The following is an 18,872-nucleotide window of genomic DNA, read 5'->3' as shown; positions in this document are numbered from 1 at the left end:
ATGAAGGTAAGCTCTCTAGAGGAAAATCCGTTGTCAGAATCAGTGGTGACAGCAGAAAGAGTAGTAGATGGTTACTGAGGTAGGGGTAAGATTTAGGATAAGAGATGCTCTTTGAAGAAGTTGTTAAACCTACTATTTGGGATTTAAGTAGATAAGTAAACATGGGCAAGTTGCGAAGCTGATACTGATTTAATCAACAGTAAGACCAGCATGTTTCCTCTAAGACCTGCTTTTAACCCCTTGAACCCTACGGACCCACCGGCGGGTCCAGCTGCTACATGACCTCGTAGTTTTACCAAACCCCCAGTATTGATGTAAAAAACACATTTGGCACAGTTTGGTGACATTTATGGATAAATGTGCCAAAATGGCCTCTCCGCCTAAGAAATTTCTCACTAATACCATTCTAAAATAAATATGATTCATCTGATTGAGTCCAAATTTGGTTTATTTTTACACAACATTTAGATTTGAAAGTCTGTACTACTTTTTTGTGCTATAAATAATATTTTGGTAGTGTTTTGCAATGTTTATTTCAAAGAAAATTTTGGCGAGGTTCAAAAAATGCAAAATATTTTGTATTTTGTCCCTAATATTTCAGGCAGGGTCAAAGCTACAATGGTGCTGACACCAGAAAACCATTCATGACATCTTACCTTTACAGACGTACCAAAAGTTTCTTCTTAAATCTAATAGCTTTGAGGCTATAAGTTGTTTACTTTTGTGTGTTTTTGTCAGGCAGAAATTTATTTATACCCCTTAGGGTGTAAGAGGTTAACGCATTTATTTATATTTCCAACTGTTGCAGCTTCACTAGCTGATTAATGCAAAGTGTTTTACAATGCTGACCTGCAGTCCAAACCATTCCTTTCACCTCCTACTCCTGGCCTGCTAAGAAAATGTTTTTTAAGCTTGAAATGTGTTTTTACCTGAAGTAGACTGATCTAGAAAACGTTTAAGTGATTAAAGGTGTCCGTTTCATAAGTGTTTCTACATCATTCTACAAAAGTACATCAGCTTCCTGATGTAAACATGCGGGAAATGCCTGTGTTGTTGTGTGATATCATCCAAATCAATATCAGTTTATTTAAACATCTAAAATAAAACTTCTTTTTGTTTATGTTGAGGGGAAAAAATATTTTTCTCTCTATTTCCTAATATATAAAAGATTATTTTCATGCTGTTAGAAGAAGCGGCGGCCATATTTCAGCTGCATTAACGCTCTACAGGACTTGAGGCTAATCAGTGTGCTGCTTTCTGTCTGTCAGCTGGAGGAGCAGCTGAGCCGTCTTCAGAGAGAGAAGAACGACCTGCAGTCCAGGATGGAGGAGGACCAGGAGGACCTGAATGAACTGATGAAAAAGCACAAGTCTGCTGTTGCCCAGGTGAGGGGCTGGTCATGAGAAAAGCAGTGAAAGGATGTGACAAAGATTTAAGAATGCAGATGCATGCAGTTATGTCTTTTCTAGGGCCGATTTTAAGCAAGTTTTTGTGGCCTGAACTGATCTTTAATTCAGGTTTGGAGATGTTGGTGCCCTTCTGGCCGACTGGTGATGGGTGCGATTTAAAGGGATGGATGCCTTTCATAGCAGTGTGTGACTGAACTGATAAAGGTTAAGGCTGTTAGTGATTGTTTTATGGGTAAGCTGAGGCCCAATTTGTTAAAAAAATGAGTAAATGGCAGAAGAAGCTGTTTGGCCTCAGCAGAGAGCAAACCTTTTTCTCACCAATGTCGCCCAGATGGTTTCCAGAGAAATAATGGTCCAAATATCAACCCACCTGCAGTTAAATCAGGTTCAAATTGAATGTAAAGACAAAATTTGATAAAATAAACTGAGTGTTCAGCAGAAAATGTTTGGTTCCATGTCCTGACCTTTCTCTGTTGGTGTTCTGGTTTCAGTTGGCTCAGAACTTGGCTCAGATCAACGATCTTCAGACTCAGCTGGAGGAGGCCCTCAGGGAGAAACAGGAGGTTCAGGAAAAGGTGAGTGTCTGCTTGGATGAGGAAAAAATGAGATGGTCAGATTTATCTCAGTCAGAGATGATATGTATAAGTCCAGCTCAGAGCTCCTGGAGCCTCTTCACATCAGGTGCCCCCGATCTTTAGATCTAGTGACTGTTGCTGTCCCGATGCTGGTGCTTCTGCTCACTGAATACTTTCTAGGCTTTCTGCTGCACTAATTTCCCTGAAGTTGGTGTTTTAACAAATCAGCTTATATCACCTACAGACAAAAAGAAATGAGCTCAGTAGAATCCATCCGTACCTTATTAAGGATGACAGTTCAGGTGATCTCTATATGGAGATAATGAGTCTACAGTCTACCCTTGCTTTAACGCGCTTCACCTTTCATGGCCTCGATGCTTCACGGAGTTGCATTGTGTTCTGTATTCTGATTGGCTAAACAATCTCCACACATGTTCTCTACCGGTTTAATATTTTGATATACATGCATATGTACCTAAAACAGCTTGCCAAATTTAAGTATGCAAATTTTCTCCTAAACCCATATTGTTGGCGAAATGTTCTGCGTCAACAAAGGCACCTATGGACGGGCCCAAAAGGCAGAGGAAGAGGAAACTATTGCAGAAAAAGATAAACCTCTGGACATGCTAAAGGAGGGAAGAAGCTATATGGCTGTAGGTCACCATTACGGACTTAATGAATCTTCCGTTCATTCCATAAAAAAGAAGGCAAATAACAAACGGACGACAGCAGCAATAAGTTTTAATTAGGATGCAACAAGAGCATGGTAAGGATGGGTTCTGGGTCAGCTTTGTGGATTAGTGACTGCAGAAAAAAAAAACATTATGCTGGATGTGAATGTTATAAAGCTTGAAAACTGTAACAAACTTCTGCTGACAGCGATGAAGTTCATGACAGGGAGGAGCAGGAGAATGCAGATACCGGGCCATTTAATGCTAGCAACAGGAAATGTACCAAGCACATTTAATGCTAGCAAGTGCTGGTTTGAAAAATGTAAGAAACACTTTGGACTTGTTTGTCCAAAACTGTTTCTCTGCAGAGAGAGAGATACTGCAGGAGGGTCAGACACACCAAACATAGTAACACCTGCAGCATTATTTAAACTGTAAATAGTATTATTAATGTTTATACAAATGTCAGATGTTTGCATTCAGGCCTAATGACTGTTGAGCTGTTCTTGATTTATTTATCTTGTTTATTTACAGGCAGAAGTTGGTTTTGGTCGAGCTTATTGCCTTAAATCTCTGACATTTCCATTTTCAAAGCACCAACTTTCAAGGAAATAAATATATTGACACTGAGGCTCTTTTAGAATAAAACTTCTTTTTTTTTTTACTCAGGATTTTATATCATTTAACACAATATTTGATATAATACCACTGAGATGTGCATTTATAACTCAGATGCAGGTCCTCCAGAGCCAGCTGGAGTTCCAGGAACAGTCCACGGTTGAGAAGTCCCTCGCCAATCGACAGGAAGCCAAGATCCGGGAGCTGGAGACCAAAATGGAGTTTGAAAAGACGCAGGTCAAACGGCTAGAGGTGAGTAAACATGGCTGGACAGTAGCTGCTGACCTAAGAACTAATTCATGTCCTTATTTTCTTAATGAATATTCCTTAAGGTGGCCCTAATCATCTTCAAATAACTATTTGAATTTTGTAATGGGGGGATTTTTTTTTATTTTATTTATAGTAAATCCATGTTGTTGGCATTATAATAAAAAAGTTGTAGAACTGCACCAAAAACAGTCTTTGTTGTATCTTCGTTGTGACATTCAGTAGAGCCCATTTCCCAGTGTGCAATGAGGCAAGGCAAGGCAAATTTATTTGTACAGCACAATTCAGTACAAAGACAATGCAAAGTGCTTTACATGATTAAAATACAGGAAAATAAAACAGAATCAAAGCAAGTAGGAAAAAATAAATGAAATAAAAAATGCAGAAACAAAAAATAATATTAAAAACAGTTGGACTAAGGAAAATAAAAAGTTGAACTAATGATGTTTTAGTTAAACTGTTTAACTAGAACAGTGGAAGGCAATCCTAAACAAATGTGTTTTTAGTCTTGATTTAAAGGAACTCAGGCTTTCCGCACTTTTACAGTTTTCTGGAAGTTTGTTCCAGATAAGTGGAGCATAGGAACTAAATGGTTCCTGAGGTCATCCTTCTGTTCCGTGACCCATTATGGTTTCACTTTATGGATGTGCAGCGCGGCAAGATTCATCACAAACTCTTGAACAGTTCTCCAAACTGATCCAGCAACAAAACAACAAAACAAGCACTTTTTAGATTTATTTTTCTCAGGGATATTTTAGTTAATGTTATGAGCTCAGATGACCAATCAGATTTAGATGACTAAATAGACTATAGAACCACCAAATCTACAGATTCAATTATCAGTATAGCTCTAATCACAATAATGGGCCTAATAATTACTTACGTAATACGCGTACATTAAAGCTCCTATATCGTGTTTTTTTAAAGTCCTCTCTAGGAAAATATGTGAAATATTGCCTCGAAGTAATAATACTATGAAGTATTCCTTCACCTTCCTTCAAAGCAAAGCCGTATATGCATGACTGCCTATGCATGACTGGTAACGATCTTCATAAAGTCACTGTGAACCCTTTAATCAAGTTCAGGTCAACCTCCAAACATTTAACTAGGCTGGAACATGTTTGCAACCTTTTGTTTTTCTATACAGAACCTTGTAGCTCGTTTAAAGGAGAATGTGGAGAAGCTGACGGAGGAAAGAGATCAGCGCATCACCAGCGAGAATCGCGAGAAGGAGCAAAATAAACGTTTGCAAAGACAGATCCGAGACATCAAAGAGGAGATGGGCGAACTTGCTAAGAAGGAAGCAGAAGCGAGTCACAAAAAACATGAACTGGTAAGAATAACGGAAACTGTAGAGGAAGAGTTCGTCCTGCCAAGAGGTGCTTCTGGATGCCAAATTCATTGACCAGATTTCCCTTTGACCCTTTAATCAGGAGATGGATATTGAGAGTCTAGAGGCTGCGAATCAGAGCCTCCAGGCAGACCTGAAGCTGGCCTTCAAAAGGATCGGTGACCTGCAGGCTGCCATCGAGGACGACATGGAGAGCGATGAGAACGAAGACATTATGAACAGGTACAGAGCCCATACCCAGCAAAACATAGCAGAGGATCAGGGGCGCCCATGTTCAAAGGTTTGATAGCACTGCAAGAAATTGAAATCTAAATAAGTCATTTTTTCCTGAATTGAGAAGGTAAGTGAGACACTGCCAATAGAACAAGACAATTTACATTTAAATAAGACAAAGCAATCGCATTGCCTTATTTTAAGTGCATATTATATAATGATCTTATTTTAAGAGATATTATACTAATTCCATTGGCAAATAATCTTATTTACCTACTCAAATTAAGGGTAAATACACTGAATTTAAGATATATTTACTTATTTCTAGATCATTCTTGCAATGAGCTTTTAACATCTTTTCTTTACTGCAGTTAAAACTTGTTCCAACATCTTTAACCAGTTTATGAGTTTATACTGGAAAAAAAAAAAACAGTTAAACTGATTAATGGTGATAGTTTATGGTTATTTAGAAAAAAGACCCCTCCCTTCAAGGTGAGCTAGGTATTATTCATATGTAGATCAATAAATTAGTCTTCAACTCAATTTGACGATTTAGACAGCGTAGATGGGATATGTTTTATAAAAGTTATGAGGACGCTGAAGCACGCTGGCACACGTTGACCTACGGCAAGTACGTTGTGCGAGCGTATGCTCATTCATAGGGCATATGTTTCGGGTAAGTTATCTAATCGTTGACATACGTTAAGTGTAAGTTACTCACAAGTCGTGGCATCTAGTTTATCTATGAGTAACTTGTGCATAACCTATGCATAACTTATCAAGAACTTATCTCCAACGCATATCAGCATATTTGACGTGTTTCAGACTGCCCTCCTCAGGACACTGGCTTGTGCATAATTTCAAAGACATTACGTTGCCATGCATTATGCATAAGTTAGGACATAAGTTCTGGACTCATTATTTATATGCTATGTATACGCCCAAAATTGAAAATAATACGTAGAAAGTCCAGCGGGCTAAATCGTCACTTAGCTGTAAAGCTTTACCTTCTTCTCTCGAGAATCTGCAGTGTTCAGATTCCTGCAGATTCAGGATTTTCTAAAGGGGTTACCTTACATTTAGATTGAATCAGTCCAACTGATCTGTTTCTGCAAATAAAAAAGCAAATAGAAGTTTTTTTTTCCAGCAGCCCCCTCACTGATGGGAGGCCCTATCAATGTTCTTAGGCTTCCTGTACAATATATAATTCAGTTTATCCATATTTAAATACCGAAAAATTTCATTTCAATGTTTCAAGTGAGTCAAATCATACAGACTGGTTGGTTAATGGAAAACCAGCTGATTGACTTTGCAGGATTCTCTCCTCCTGGATGAACGTGAAGCAACATTAGATTCTCTGCAGCAATCCCTCATATCGAGCATGCATGAGGCAACAATGGAGAAAAAAAAATCTCCTTTTAATATGAAGAAACTGAGAGCAGAACCAGGCTGAGTGTCAGCAGCCGTCTGCTGCGGCCGACTGAGAGGACAGAGCACAGACAGAAAGAAGAAAGAGGCAGCGATGCAGGCAGGGGCGGATCTAGAAAAATATTTATGGGGTGGCGAGAGGGGGGCAGGAATTTTTGAGGGGTGGCAACATATGGCATTTTTTACACTTAATTTAATCACAGTTATCACAGTTTGGTGAGAATAGAATGTACAGTAAGTGTTTCATGTTGAAAAGTTCATATTAGAAATACATCGTATAATGTGATCTCACTTAATGGGAGATAGAAGAATGATAACACTACTTCTAGAGGGGCATTATCACAGGAAAGGTATTAAGGTAAGACACAGGTGCTGAGTCGCAGATGTGTGAGATTGATTGTCAGAGAGGCAGCTTTGCAGCATTTGCACAAGAAGAAACAATAAAAGGAAAAAAATTACCCCTCAGAGATCAATAGACTGAGCTGTACTAAAGTGAGCATAACTACACAGTAGAAATAAATGGGTCTAGGCCCCCAAACAAGGTACCGGACATCCATGTATTGTTTACTCTGAACACACATTTACCCCATTTGTTCCTCAGTAACTTGACATACAGCAGCAACATGAAAGGGACATTTCATGCATGTAGATATGCTGTAGATAGAGCTGCTGTATCAACAAATCAACAAAAAGGCAGGTACTGTATGTTACATCAAAATCTCCACAAATCTGAAAAGAAGCAACATAAAAATAAATTTTGCTTCTAGTCTGAAAAAGTACAAAACATTTTGTGAATAGGTTCATACAGGTAATTTCTGGATAGTTTCATACTATATATACCGTATTTTCACGACTATAAGGCGCACTTAAACGTCTTTTTTTTCCCTCAAAATGTGCGGTGCGCCCTTTGGTGCGGTGCGCCCTATGTGTGTTGTAACTGCGACTTTTGAGACCACCTCATTGAGGAGATGATGAAAGAGTGGCTGAATGTAAGGAGACCAGCTGTTTTTTTCCCACTCATCACCATTAATCTGTAACTCCATGCGTGCCCATCTCACAGCTGATGTGAAAAACATTGGGAAACAAATTAACGCTGTGCTCGCTGTTCAACCGCTCGACATCGGTGTGAACCGGACCCAGCAGGTGCAGCAGAAGCAGCGAGTTTACATGCAAAGTCAATGGTTGACGCGCATATAGGTGCAGCAAAAGGTCCCGCAGCGCGTTTTGGTGCAGCACGTCGGGAGCGTTTAAGCATCTGACGCACCGCCAACGCGCTGCTGCTGCTCAGATGGAAAAATTGAAGTTTTGCTGCTGGACGCGCCGCATCAACCAATCAGAGAAGCTGATCTGGGAGCTGACAGCGAGACAGACAGCGCTCTGATGACATATGATATTAACGCAAATGAAAAGGCTGGGTGGATGCGTGGCTGAGACAGGTGTATGTGAGAAGACTAGGTGGTTTTTTCCACGCATCACCATCGCTGCGTGCCCATCTCACAGCCGATGTGAAAAAAAGATGAATCAAATGAACGCTGTGCTCGCCGTTATCCCGGGGGGTCTGACAAAGGAACTTCCACCGCTCGACATCGGTGTGAAGCGGCCGTTCACAGTAAGGCTGCGAGCGGCGTGGGAGCGATGGATGACAGACGGAGACCACAGTTTCAGGATAAGTGGAAGGCAGCGCCGGGCAAGTTACGCCACCATTAGCGGATGGATTGTTGATGCTTGGACTAATGTGTCTGCTGGCTCTGTTGTTCAAGCTTTCGCAAAAGCCGGCATCATTTCTGAGGAGCCACGCTGCACGGAAAGTGACTCTGACAGCGAAGAAGGGGAAACTGGCATGTCTGATTTAGCGCAGCTGTTTTATTCAGAGGAATGCTGAGGATAACAGAGGATGATGACTTTGATGGGTTTGATTAATACTTTGTAATAAATACATGAATAAAGCACAATCATACTCAGTTTTGCTCCCGCTCTATTTTTCTACCTGAAAACTTAATTCAACAGCAGCCTCTGGGCGCGTCTCCTCCTCTTCAGCGCGGTGGCTGGCAGGTGTTTTTTCATCTAAATAATCTAAATCTTGCAGCTATATTTGCTGTGATCAGTGGGAATAAAGTAGTTTTAATATGTTTTTAAGTGAGAAAGGCCACCTGAAAACTTAATAATTGCAGTCAGTTCATCCAGATTATCTATTTCTGTCGGAGGCGCTCAGACCCCCACATACCAGCGGTGCACCGACAGGAGAAATCCTTTCGTTCACCGCGGCTGCTGGCAGGTGTTTTTCATCTAAATAATTTTAGCTGCAGGCACCAGGATACCGGTAATAAAAGCGAACATATTCTGTCGGCAGGTTTCAGGATTTTAAGTTAATTTAGGAGTGACCACAGCGCTGTGTCATCTGCGATGTGTTTGTCTCACGGACAGCTGCCAGGTTTGATTAATACTTTGTAATAAATACATGAATAAAGCACAGTCATACTCAGTTTTGCCCCCGCTGTATTTTTAAATACGCAGTAGAGGTATTTAAAGGTAGTAGAGGACATGTACCTGTATATAAAAAACGCGCCCTATAGTCCGGTGCGCCTTATGTGTGTGTTAAATACAGAAATGGGACACATAACTGAGAGTGTGCCTTTTAGTACGGTGCGCCTTATGGTCGTGAAAATACGGTACAAAAAAAGAAACAACACTGCTTCATATTAAGCAGGATTTACACCAGTATCACATTTTTAACTTTACTTTTAACACTTTTGGTTTTATTAAAGGAAATATCAGATTTTCTCAGGTGCCAAAACAAAATGTAGCAGCTCTGTAAAGGCTCACCAGAGAGCATTACATAAAGTTGACATGACTATAACAGCTGAATGTGGCAATTTCCATGTTGCTCAACAAAACGCTTCACAAATTTATTTAGATCCTAAGCCTTTGTGCGTTTTGATTCAATGCTGAGTAAAGCCAAACTTGATAGTCTTTTTCTGTCGTAGTTGACCGCAAATATGTCTTTATGAGCCTCAGACATCAGGTCTTACTAACATCATAGATAGAGAAATAACGTTCTGCAACCTGATTTTTATCGTCTCAAAATTAGCATTGCAGCTATGCTAGCAACATTGTGCTTTCATTATGATTTAATATCTTGATAGTTAATCAGTTTTCACCTGTTTCATCCCGTGTCTCCTCTCCCCATGACCCCTGGCTCCCTCGCTTTGCCCCATTCGGTTTTCAAAACAAATCAGTTTTGAAACAATCTGGATTCACTGCAGTCCGACATTGGAAATTAGCGGCCGTAATTCTCAAATTATCCATAATTTATAAGCCTCGCCACCCCTGCCGCCAACTGGGGTGGCAGCAGGGGTGGCAAGGCTGTCATTTAGGGAGGCATTTGTCACCCGATGCCACCCCAGTAGATCCGCCTATGGATGCAGGAACACTTTCTTTGTTATATTAGCTAACAGTTGGGGCTGCAACTAACGATTACTTTGAAAATCAATTAATCTGTTGATTATTTTTTCAATTAATTATCATATAGCAAAAGGTTCCTTAAAGGTTTTTTACAAAATTAAACCAGGTGAAATTTCAGTTTATTTATATAGCGCCAAATTCACAACACATGTTATCTCAAGGCACTTTACAGTTCAACCAGATCATACAGTCAAATTGATACAAAGTTTTCTATCTAAGGAAAACCAATTGATTGCATCAACTCATTGACTTGAATGCAATCCCTCACACTAAGCATGCTTGTAGCGACAGTGGAGAGGAAAAATTCCCTTTTAACAGGAAGAAACCTCCAGCAGAACCAGGCTCAGTGTGAGCGGCCATCTGCCGAGGCCGACTGGGGTTGAAAGAGACAGGAGACGAGGCAAAGCTACTCTGAGGAAAAGCAGAGAGAGCAGAAGGTTAGAGATTGAACTAACAGATTCTGCAGAATAGGAGAACAGAGAGAGAATGAAGCAGAATGATGAAATTGGGGGTCCCTATGTCCTCCAGCAGTCTAAGCCTATAGCAGCAGAACTATAGAGATGGATCAGGATATCCTGAGCCACTCTAACTAGAAGCTTTATCAAAAAGGAAAGTTTTAAGCCTAGCCTTAAAAGTAGACAGGGTGTCTGCCTCACGGACTAAAACTGGTAGTTGGTTCCACAGGAGAGGAGCCTGAGAACTAAAAGATCTGCCTCCCATTCTACTTTTAGAAATTCTAGGAACCACTAGTAAACCTGCAGATTGAGAGCGAAGTGCTCTGTTAGGAACATTAGGAACAATCAGATCTCTGATATCAGATGGAGCTTGGCCATTTAAGGCTTTATATGTGAGAAGGAGGATTTTAAATTCTAATGAAATGAAAACTTTTCCACTTGAGGAGTTCTGGATAGATATTGACAGAATTTTTTTTTATTTTTTATCTTGAATGCAAAACGTTTACATATTTATTTTTACATTGTTGATATAAGTACTGCTCTAAGTGGGTTCCTCTGTCACCTAAAGACACTCCAGTTAACGATTAGAGAATTAAAGAGAGATTTTCTGTATCAGGAACAGGAAACAGACATGCTTCCTGAAAACAGCTCCGTTCAGTGAAGGAAAGAACATCTCAACATTGATCCCAGCATCCATCCACCTCTCACCATCACACCCAAAACACTGCTCACCTTTCTGCAGTTCATTTAACACGATTCTCATCTCATGTCCTTCTGTTGTCTTTTATTTTTCTCCTTTCTACCTTTTCATCGTAACCATCATCACTACGGCCAGTTTGCAGGACATGGTGGCAAAGTACCAGAGAAGAAGAAACCGAACGTGAGGATCATGTGTTGTTTTGTGCTTTGCTGCAGACGATGATGCATCTAGCATCTCCAAACGGTTACAAACATTACTGCAGCACCTGGCTTTGGTTTTCTCCATCTGTTGTTTCAAATATGCACTCATACATCATTACTCTGCTTGGTCATAAATCAACAAGGTTCACCTGTCCCCATAACCAACCTTTACTGTTTTATTGCATGTCTTCCCATCCAGTCTCATTAACTTTCCTGCTATTAACTGCATTTTAAAACATGAAGTCAGAATAAAATTTCTCCTTTTTAACTGATGTGTGATGCAGATTGAGATTAACCCCCAGAGTGAAGGAAAATGTAGATCTCCACTTGAAGGATAGATAGATGCATGGATGGATGGATGGATGGATGGATGCTCTGCCTCCCCACCACCACTTCAGTCTGTTTTCTTGGGCCCTCCTATTGACCACATGCTTTGTTCCTAATTTCTGAATGTCAGGGCAGTCTGCAGCTGACTAACACGTCCACACCCGGGTTTTCTCTGATTTCTACCATTTCTAACTTCTCTTCTTTCTCTGATCTGCTCTGACCAGTCAGGGCCAGTCGGATACAGACTCTGAGCTGGAGGATCGGGTGGACGGAGTGAAGTCCTGGTTGTCCAAAAATGACAGCTCTGCCAAGAACCTGTCAGATGACGGCAGCCTGAAGGGCCGCAGGTCAGTGGAAATGTTTCTGCTCTTTCTGTAGAAGTTGTCTGGTTTATCTGTCAGACATTATTTGGCTGTAAGCAACATAAACTGACCTCTTAGATGGGAGCTGAGGTGTGGTCAGCTAATCTGGTCAGCTCCAGACTCCTGTACGTTTAGCAGACTTCTTTCCCTTCTGACATTATTGAATTAGTACTTTTTAAATTTCCCCTCATCTGTCCTCCTTGGTTCACCTGCTGTACCTGTATCCTTCTAGATATGCTGTTAAAACAGACATAAAGGAGGTCAAAGAGGCACAGAAAGAGCACAGAGAGGGAAAGACAAACAAGCCAGTTACTGTTTTGGGCTCTCTGAGTTACAGAAAACAATCAAACCTAGATTTCATTGAAGGCCAAAGCGAGAAGAAAGCAGAGCCAGATGACGTCCTAAGTTTCAAGAGGAGCAGATCCAGAACTGATCTGCTAAAGCAGAGAGGTCACCTTGACCCCGACCCAGTCCGTCCTCCTTCCCTACACGACCAAAGTGACGGTCAGTCAGTCATTTCCGTCCATTCAGTGGCCAGCAGCATCAGGAGAGACAGTCGGAGGGGTCAGCTTGATCCAGAAGCATCTAGCTGGCTGGCTAAGCCAGGCTGGTCCTCCACACTTCCTGAGATGAACCTGGGGCAGAAGGTCCGTCCTGGCAGCAGGATGGATGGAATCAGCAGCAGTGTGTCACTGAGAGGCAGCCCTCCCAGTAGCCTGAGCTTTAGTAAGAGATCAAGGAGTCAAAGTCCGGGAAGTGCTGTCCAACCCAATTCCCGGGTATCGCTGGTTGGCAGCTGTTGCCTTGGGGATGGTGGCGTTGATCTGGATGACAGAGGAAGGGTGTCCCTAACTGAGGGGTCCACATACAGCCCCCTCTCTTTCATTGGTCGCAGTTGCTCTATGCCACCACCACGAGACAGGTCCGCTTCTGCCAATCAGCCACTCGATAGCTCAGAGATCAGGCCCGTCCGTCATCAGAACTACCTAGACCCTGATTTGGAGAAAGCCATCAATGAAGTTTTGAGTTTTAAACCAATAAAAGTCAAGCGGAGGAGCTTGGAAGACTCTGAAGATGAAACAAGATCCAGGAGTAAAGATCAGGGTCAAAGTAGTAAGAACGGAGAGAGGATGTATCCCAGCAGCAATCTTGGACGTTCTGAGTCTGCCATGGACTTCATGAGACCGTCCCGCAGTGCCAGCAGCCGCAGCAATCACCGTGACAGCAGGAGGAAAAGAAAGGGCAAGAAAAAGAGGAGAAGCCGAAGCTTTGATTCTCACAGCTCTGGAGACGATCCTGTTCCAAGGAGCAGCTCGAGAAGAAGGTCCAGAAACTCCTCTAAATATGCCTCATCCTCCACATCATCCGAATCCGATTCAGAGTCTAGCTCCTCCTCCAGCTCTGATGCATCCACCATCTCCTACCGGAGTTGCAGTGGTGTGAAAAAAGCCCTGGATAAATCTGCTCTCAGTCCAGACGAGGACAAGGAGACCCGGAGAGGGAGCGAGAAAAGGAGGAAGAAGAAGGTGGACAGCCTGATGATGAAGTACTTGTACCAGAATGAGAGCGACTGAGGCAGACAGTAGGTTCCTGGCTTGGAGGATGCTTTGAAGCATGGTGTGACCTAACCAATCACAGAGTGGATGTGTGGATCCCCACTTTGTTACTGCATGGCAGCAGTTTGAATTTCAATTGAGAACATTTTCTATTCCTCTAAGGAACAACAGAATATGAAAGTCAGGACGTAATGAAATATATCCTCAGCTTATTTCCACATGCCTTAAACTTCTCTGCATGTCAAAGGTTTTAAGTTTGTTTAGTTCCTCTAAAACGGGTCGGCAACCCAAACTGCTCTAAGAGCCATATTGGATCAAAAAAAAAAAAATTATAATAAAATCTGTCTGGAGCTGCAAAAAGTCTTCTATAATCCTCGTATGGGAACATGTGCTCTAAGTGTATTAGCCCACTACAAAAAATATTAGATAAATGTGCATGGGCTTAAATATAAAATAAGCAGTCATGATTAACTGTTTATCCTGCCGCAAATGTCAGATAGTAGCACGACGTGAGGGTGGAGCAGTGAGCGCTCTCACCGCGTATCGCTTCACCACGTGGTTTGTATTTATTAGGTTTTGTTGCAATGATGAAATTATAGAAACAGGATAAAGGAATCTTTCTATGGTGGACGAGTTTCTGTTGAGTCATGAGGAACCAAGCAGGAACTGACATCCATCAGAGCAGAGCTCTCTGACCCCGAAATCCATCATCCTCCACCTCCAGCGTTCCTTGGTGCTGTTTTTATTTTGAGGATTTGGGGGAAATAATTGAAGAAAGTTCACATACCTGCATGTTAGAGCTACCTGTTGGATCTGTGGACGGTTTTCTATGCTTGCAACAAAACTAGCAGCAGTAGCGGAGTTTGGAGATGCAATCCACTTCTTAAATCTATCTTTGCTCTCCTTTACTTTATCCAGAAGTTGTGCAATCGCACTTTTTCTCTCACTCCCAGCTTGTGTGGACTTCCCTGAAAATGCCTTTCTAAATTACTGTTTTTATTTTTTGACAAACTCTTGTTACAAAGCATAAATGCAGGCAATCCTTCCACATTGATGATGAAAGCAAATGATTCGGTTCATTCTTCTTTGAATCCTCTATTCTCATCAGCTATCTTCGTTTTTCCTCTTTGGGATCCATGGTCTGAGACAAACCCGTCGCTTTTTTTGCCTGCGCTGAAACGTGTGCTGCAGGCTGTGACCACTGATCTCTGTGGCTATGACGGACATTTTTACATTGATTATTTAACTTTATTTATTATACAAATGTTTCCAGGATTTGAAAAAAATATGAATGTTTATTAGAGCTCCTGCACACCATAATAATATAAACAAATAAATGTATTTTCATACATTTTTGAAAAAGCTCCAGCGAGCCACAAGGGGGCCCTAAAGAGCCATGGGTTACCGACCCCTGACCCTGTTTATATTCATTCGTTTTTTTTTTAAATAGCTCCTAGAATTTTAGATTTTTCCAGATTTCCACAGATTTTATTGTCAGAATAATTTAGTCTTTGTTGGTAGGTGTGGTTCAGAGTGGATCAGTCCGTGGAAGTAGGAGGTGTGGATAGAAAAGACGATCTCGAACCTCGGTGGTCGTGTTTCTGTTGACTTTGCTGTCAGAAAGTGGACAGAAAGTGGAACCATGCGTGCTGATCCAACTCTTCCTGTTGTCACATGCATGCTTTGAATTTAAACTGTCACGTGTCTGCAGTCATATCATGTATTAGCTGAAGTTAGCAGCATGTGAAGCAAGAGCTACACAATGGACTGATCTCTGCAGAAGGAACTGAACCAACTAAATCACTGAGATAAGGAGTTCAACTAACATTTCTACTGTGATGGAGGATCAGTATAGCCTCCCTGCCTGCCTTTCCTTTGGTTGAAGCTCATAGTTCCTGATGATGTCAATTTCTTTCTTTTTTGACTTGATTGTTTATCCCCTTTGTCTCCTATCTGTCTTTGCTGCTCCAGCTCCCCCAGCCGATGGCGCTCCCGCACTGACAGATCTGATGAAGAGGAAGATGCTCCAGGGACCCCGGGCTTATCCAAGTACAGATACAGCAGTCATTTGAAAGATGATGGCGAGGAGGAGGAGTCGTAGTCCTCGCTGCGCACCCTGTGGAGTGGACTCTCAGCCAAGTCATACACTTTGGTTTGCATGCAGAACTGCCTCCGGTGTTGGACAATCAAACACGGATAAAGTGCATTGATCTGCACTAATAGACCCATGGAGCCAACCGAGCAGCTCCATGTTAGCAGCTGCTTGCTCAATTAACCTTCTGCTGTTTGGTTGTAAACTGAATAACAGATTCTGCAAAATAAAATGTCTCTTTCCACTTTTTTCCCCCACAGTTCACACTGAAAAAACCAAAGTTCTACAGTTTCTATACCAGTGTGAAGCTAAAAAGTATTGAGTTCACATTTACACGATGTAACGTTTCACAATGACGGCGAATTCCTGAGAAAAACACCAACTTTTCTTTCTCATCTTTCTGAGATGCTGTTGCTTCTCATTCAGTCAGTTTCTTCTTTCCTCTTTTCCTCACAAAAAAACATTTTCCTTTCTAAGAATTTGCTGATGACCAACTTCAGACGAACAGGTCTGCTGAGCTTCAAGACCACAGAATTCCCAAAGTAAAAATGAGATTTTAAAACCTAATATTTCTGCTGTTTCTTAGGTTACTTTCCAAAAAAAAAGTTAAAAAACAATCCACTGGACTTTGTTTCCATGTTTGAAGACATTTCCCTTCCCATCCAGGAAACTTTTTCCATTCTAAATGCTTGGCTTACTTGTTTATCCGATATGTTTCACTTTTCACATATTTATTTTTAACACCCTAACACCACTGAACTTTACACCTACATTTACACTGAATATTAAACATTATTTTATTACACTGGAAAAAATCCAAATCTAGATATGTCATTTTTTTCTTAGAATAAATGCATTTGTTCTTGGATTGAGGAGGTAAAGGAGACATTTTGCCAATGGAACAAGACAATTTACACTTTAGAAAACACAATTGCATTGTCTTATTTCAAGTGCATATTATCTAAATATCTGATTTTAAGAGTAAAATTGCTCATTCCGTTGGCAAACTATCTCATTTACCTGCTCAAACTAAGGGTAAATACACGTAATTTAAGACATTTTTTACAAATTTTTAGATCGTTTTTGCAGTGTATAAGATCAACATTCAACCTTCTGACAATGAGGCCTGTTTAAACTGCAAAGAAAATCTAGATATACTTCAAAATTTCTTAAATAAAGTGTATTTACCCTTAATATGAGGCGGTAAATAAGATGATTTGCCAATGGAATGAGTAGTTTTACTCTTAAAATAAGATCATTAGATAAAATATGCATTTGAAATAAGACAATGTGTTTATTTTTTCCTATTTTAAATGTAAATGTTCTTGTTCCACGGCAAAGTGTCTCACTTACCACATCAATTAAAGAACAAATGCGCTTTATATTTTTTTTTAAGAAAAAAAGGACTTATTTAGATTTTATTTTTTCCTGTGTAGAGTCTGATCCCAGCTCTACTCTCTGAATTAAAAGGTCTTTATTTTTATAAATGGAAAAGGTACATAGATAACTCAGCAGCAGCCTCCTTCTGTTGGAGTAATTGCTGTAAACCGCAGATCCGCACCATAAACCATCCAGCTTTATCACGGCATGACCTGTCCAACAGGGCCTTACCTTCTCTTTAGCTTCACGTGTGTCTGTGCTGTGTGTAAATTAATTGCGTGTTATGGCTGCTGCTTAACTGCTCCGATACAGGCATATTTAAAATCAAAAAGGATCAATGGAGCACAAAGAAGCATCAGTGTAGTTTTGGTCGGCTGGGAGGATTGCTGCACGGTGCCTCCGATTGTCTAAAGTCTTTCTTTTTATTAAAGGCATTACTCTTCATCTTTCCGTGGTTCCTTGCTAACCCACAGCCTCCTGAAACACAGTCACATGTCTTACAGGTTAAGCCAAGTTGTTTGTGTTTTTAGTGTGTCCTGTTTCCATTTAAATTTTTAAGCAGCAAAAATCAACAAACCTGTACTTGAATTTTGATATTTGCTCGATGGCTTGATGCATTCCAGTGATTAACCTTGGAAGAGCCCGAAAGCCGTTAAGTCTTTCAAAGACGAGGGTTTGGTATCCGTCTGGGAGTTCAGATGGGTGGGATATTTCCAATATGTGCTTTATTGAAGCTTTTTAAAGAGATATCTAAAATAGACTCAACAGCTAAAGTACGTATTTTTACTGACAACCAGCCTCCCCATTTATTTGGCTCTTACTGCACACTGTGTTTATATAAGGAAATGTATGATTCTTTCTAGCTTTGGAAAACTTGCTGACCACTTGTTAATCTTGCAACGTGTAAATAAATTCTAGTTATTGACCTGAAGTGTGTTTCAGATCATTTTTTTCCTAACAGCTATTCTGGAATCTGGCTTGTTGGTGGAGATTCTCAGTCATCCAGGTCGTAGCCATTCATAATCATTCCAAAAAAGTTCATAAAAAAATCTGGACTTTCACTTCCAATCCAGGAAGCGATTTTTATTCAAAATGTCTAAATTAGCGTTTAGTTCCAATCTCTTTAGAGTAGCCCAAGAACGTCTAGTTTTGGCTTAGAAAACATGAAATTGAACTGGAAGAACAGGTCCGCCCCTTAGTAATGGGGAGTCATTAAGGTCTTTATTAGCTTGCAATACTCAAAGATTAAATGTAAGAACATCACCATCCCATATGTAGCTGGACATGGGTGGTTCTAGACAGGGGCCAACGGGGGCCAGGGCCCCTGTACTGAAGACTAATACTCAAAGAAATTCTAATGATATGCACTGGAACAGAAATGGTTACCAATAGATCCTTTGGATCTATTTCATTTTTTTCTTTACAAATTCTGTTTTATTAACTGTACAAAAACATAACATCAGTGGTATTGAGATAGGATCCCAGTTTTCATCTGCTTAATGTTTTTTTTTTTTCAAAACACGTAAAAAAAATATAATCTAATTAAACTCTAATTCAGATTTTATAGAAAACTGTAATTTCAACTTAAGTTTAAAAAATGTAATATTCCTAAATTCTGAATCTATATTGACCTATTTTTTTTTATTTTATATACTCTATTAATCCCAAAGGGAAATTACTTCTCTGCATTTAACCCACCCCCTTGGGAAGCAGTGGGCTGCCATTGTGAGGTGCTCCGGGAGCAGTGTGAGGTTAAGGGTCTTGCTCAGGGAGCCAGAGTGGCAGTCTGTGGGGGTGGGTGATCGA

At 40.7% G+C, this 18,872-nt stretch overlaps 1 protein-coding gene across 13 annotated transcripts in view; it reads left to right on the top strand.

Moving 5' to 3' along the window:
- Window positions 1–15,918, top strand: part of myo18ab (myosin XVIIIAb) — a 98,466-nt gene extending 82,548 nt beyond the window's left edge. For 9 of the 13 annotated variants that reach the window (XM_038286005.1, XM_038286000.1, XM_038286004.1 and 6 more), the window contains 9 exons: window positions 1,269–1,385; window positions 1,901–1,984; window positions 3,388–3,525; window positions 4,688–4,873; window positions 4,974–5,113; window positions 11,285–11,329; window positions 11,901–12,023; window positions 12,271–13,620; window positions 15,566–15,705. In XM_038286005.1, coding sequence (XP_038141933.1) covers window positions 1,269–1,385; window positions 1,901–1,984; window positions 3,388–3,525; window positions 4,688–4,873; window positions 4,974–5,113; window positions 11,285–11,329; window positions 11,901–12,023; window positions 12,271–13,612 — 2,175 coding nt within the window. In that variant the 3' untranslated portion in view covers window positions 13,613–13,620; window positions 15,566–15,705. Of the gene's footprint in view, window positions 1–1,268; window positions 1,386–1,900; window positions 1,985–3,387; window positions 3,526–4,687; window positions 4,874–4,973; window positions 5,114–11,284; window positions 11,330–11,900; window positions 12,024–12,270; window positions 13,621–15,565 lie in introns of all 13 variants that reach the window. The other 4 variants (XM_038286008.1, XM_038286007.1, XM_038286006.1 and 1 more) reach the window with 3 other exon arrangements.
- The last annotated feature ends 2,954 nt before the right edge of the window (window positions 15,919–18,872 follow it).

Source organism: Cyprinodon tularosa, unplaced genomic scaffold (assembly GCF_016077235.1).
Source record: "Cyprinodon tularosa strain WSP-4 unplaced genomic scaffold, ASM1607723v1 ctg219, whole genome shotgun sequence".
NCBI classification, from domain to species: Eukaryota; Metazoa; Chordata; class Actinopteri; order Cyprinodontiformes; family Cyprinodontidae; genus Cyprinodon; species Cyprinodon tularosa.
The sequence above is the reverse complement of the archived record's forward strand: the minus strand, read 5'-3'. Positions and strand labels throughout refer to the sequence as shown.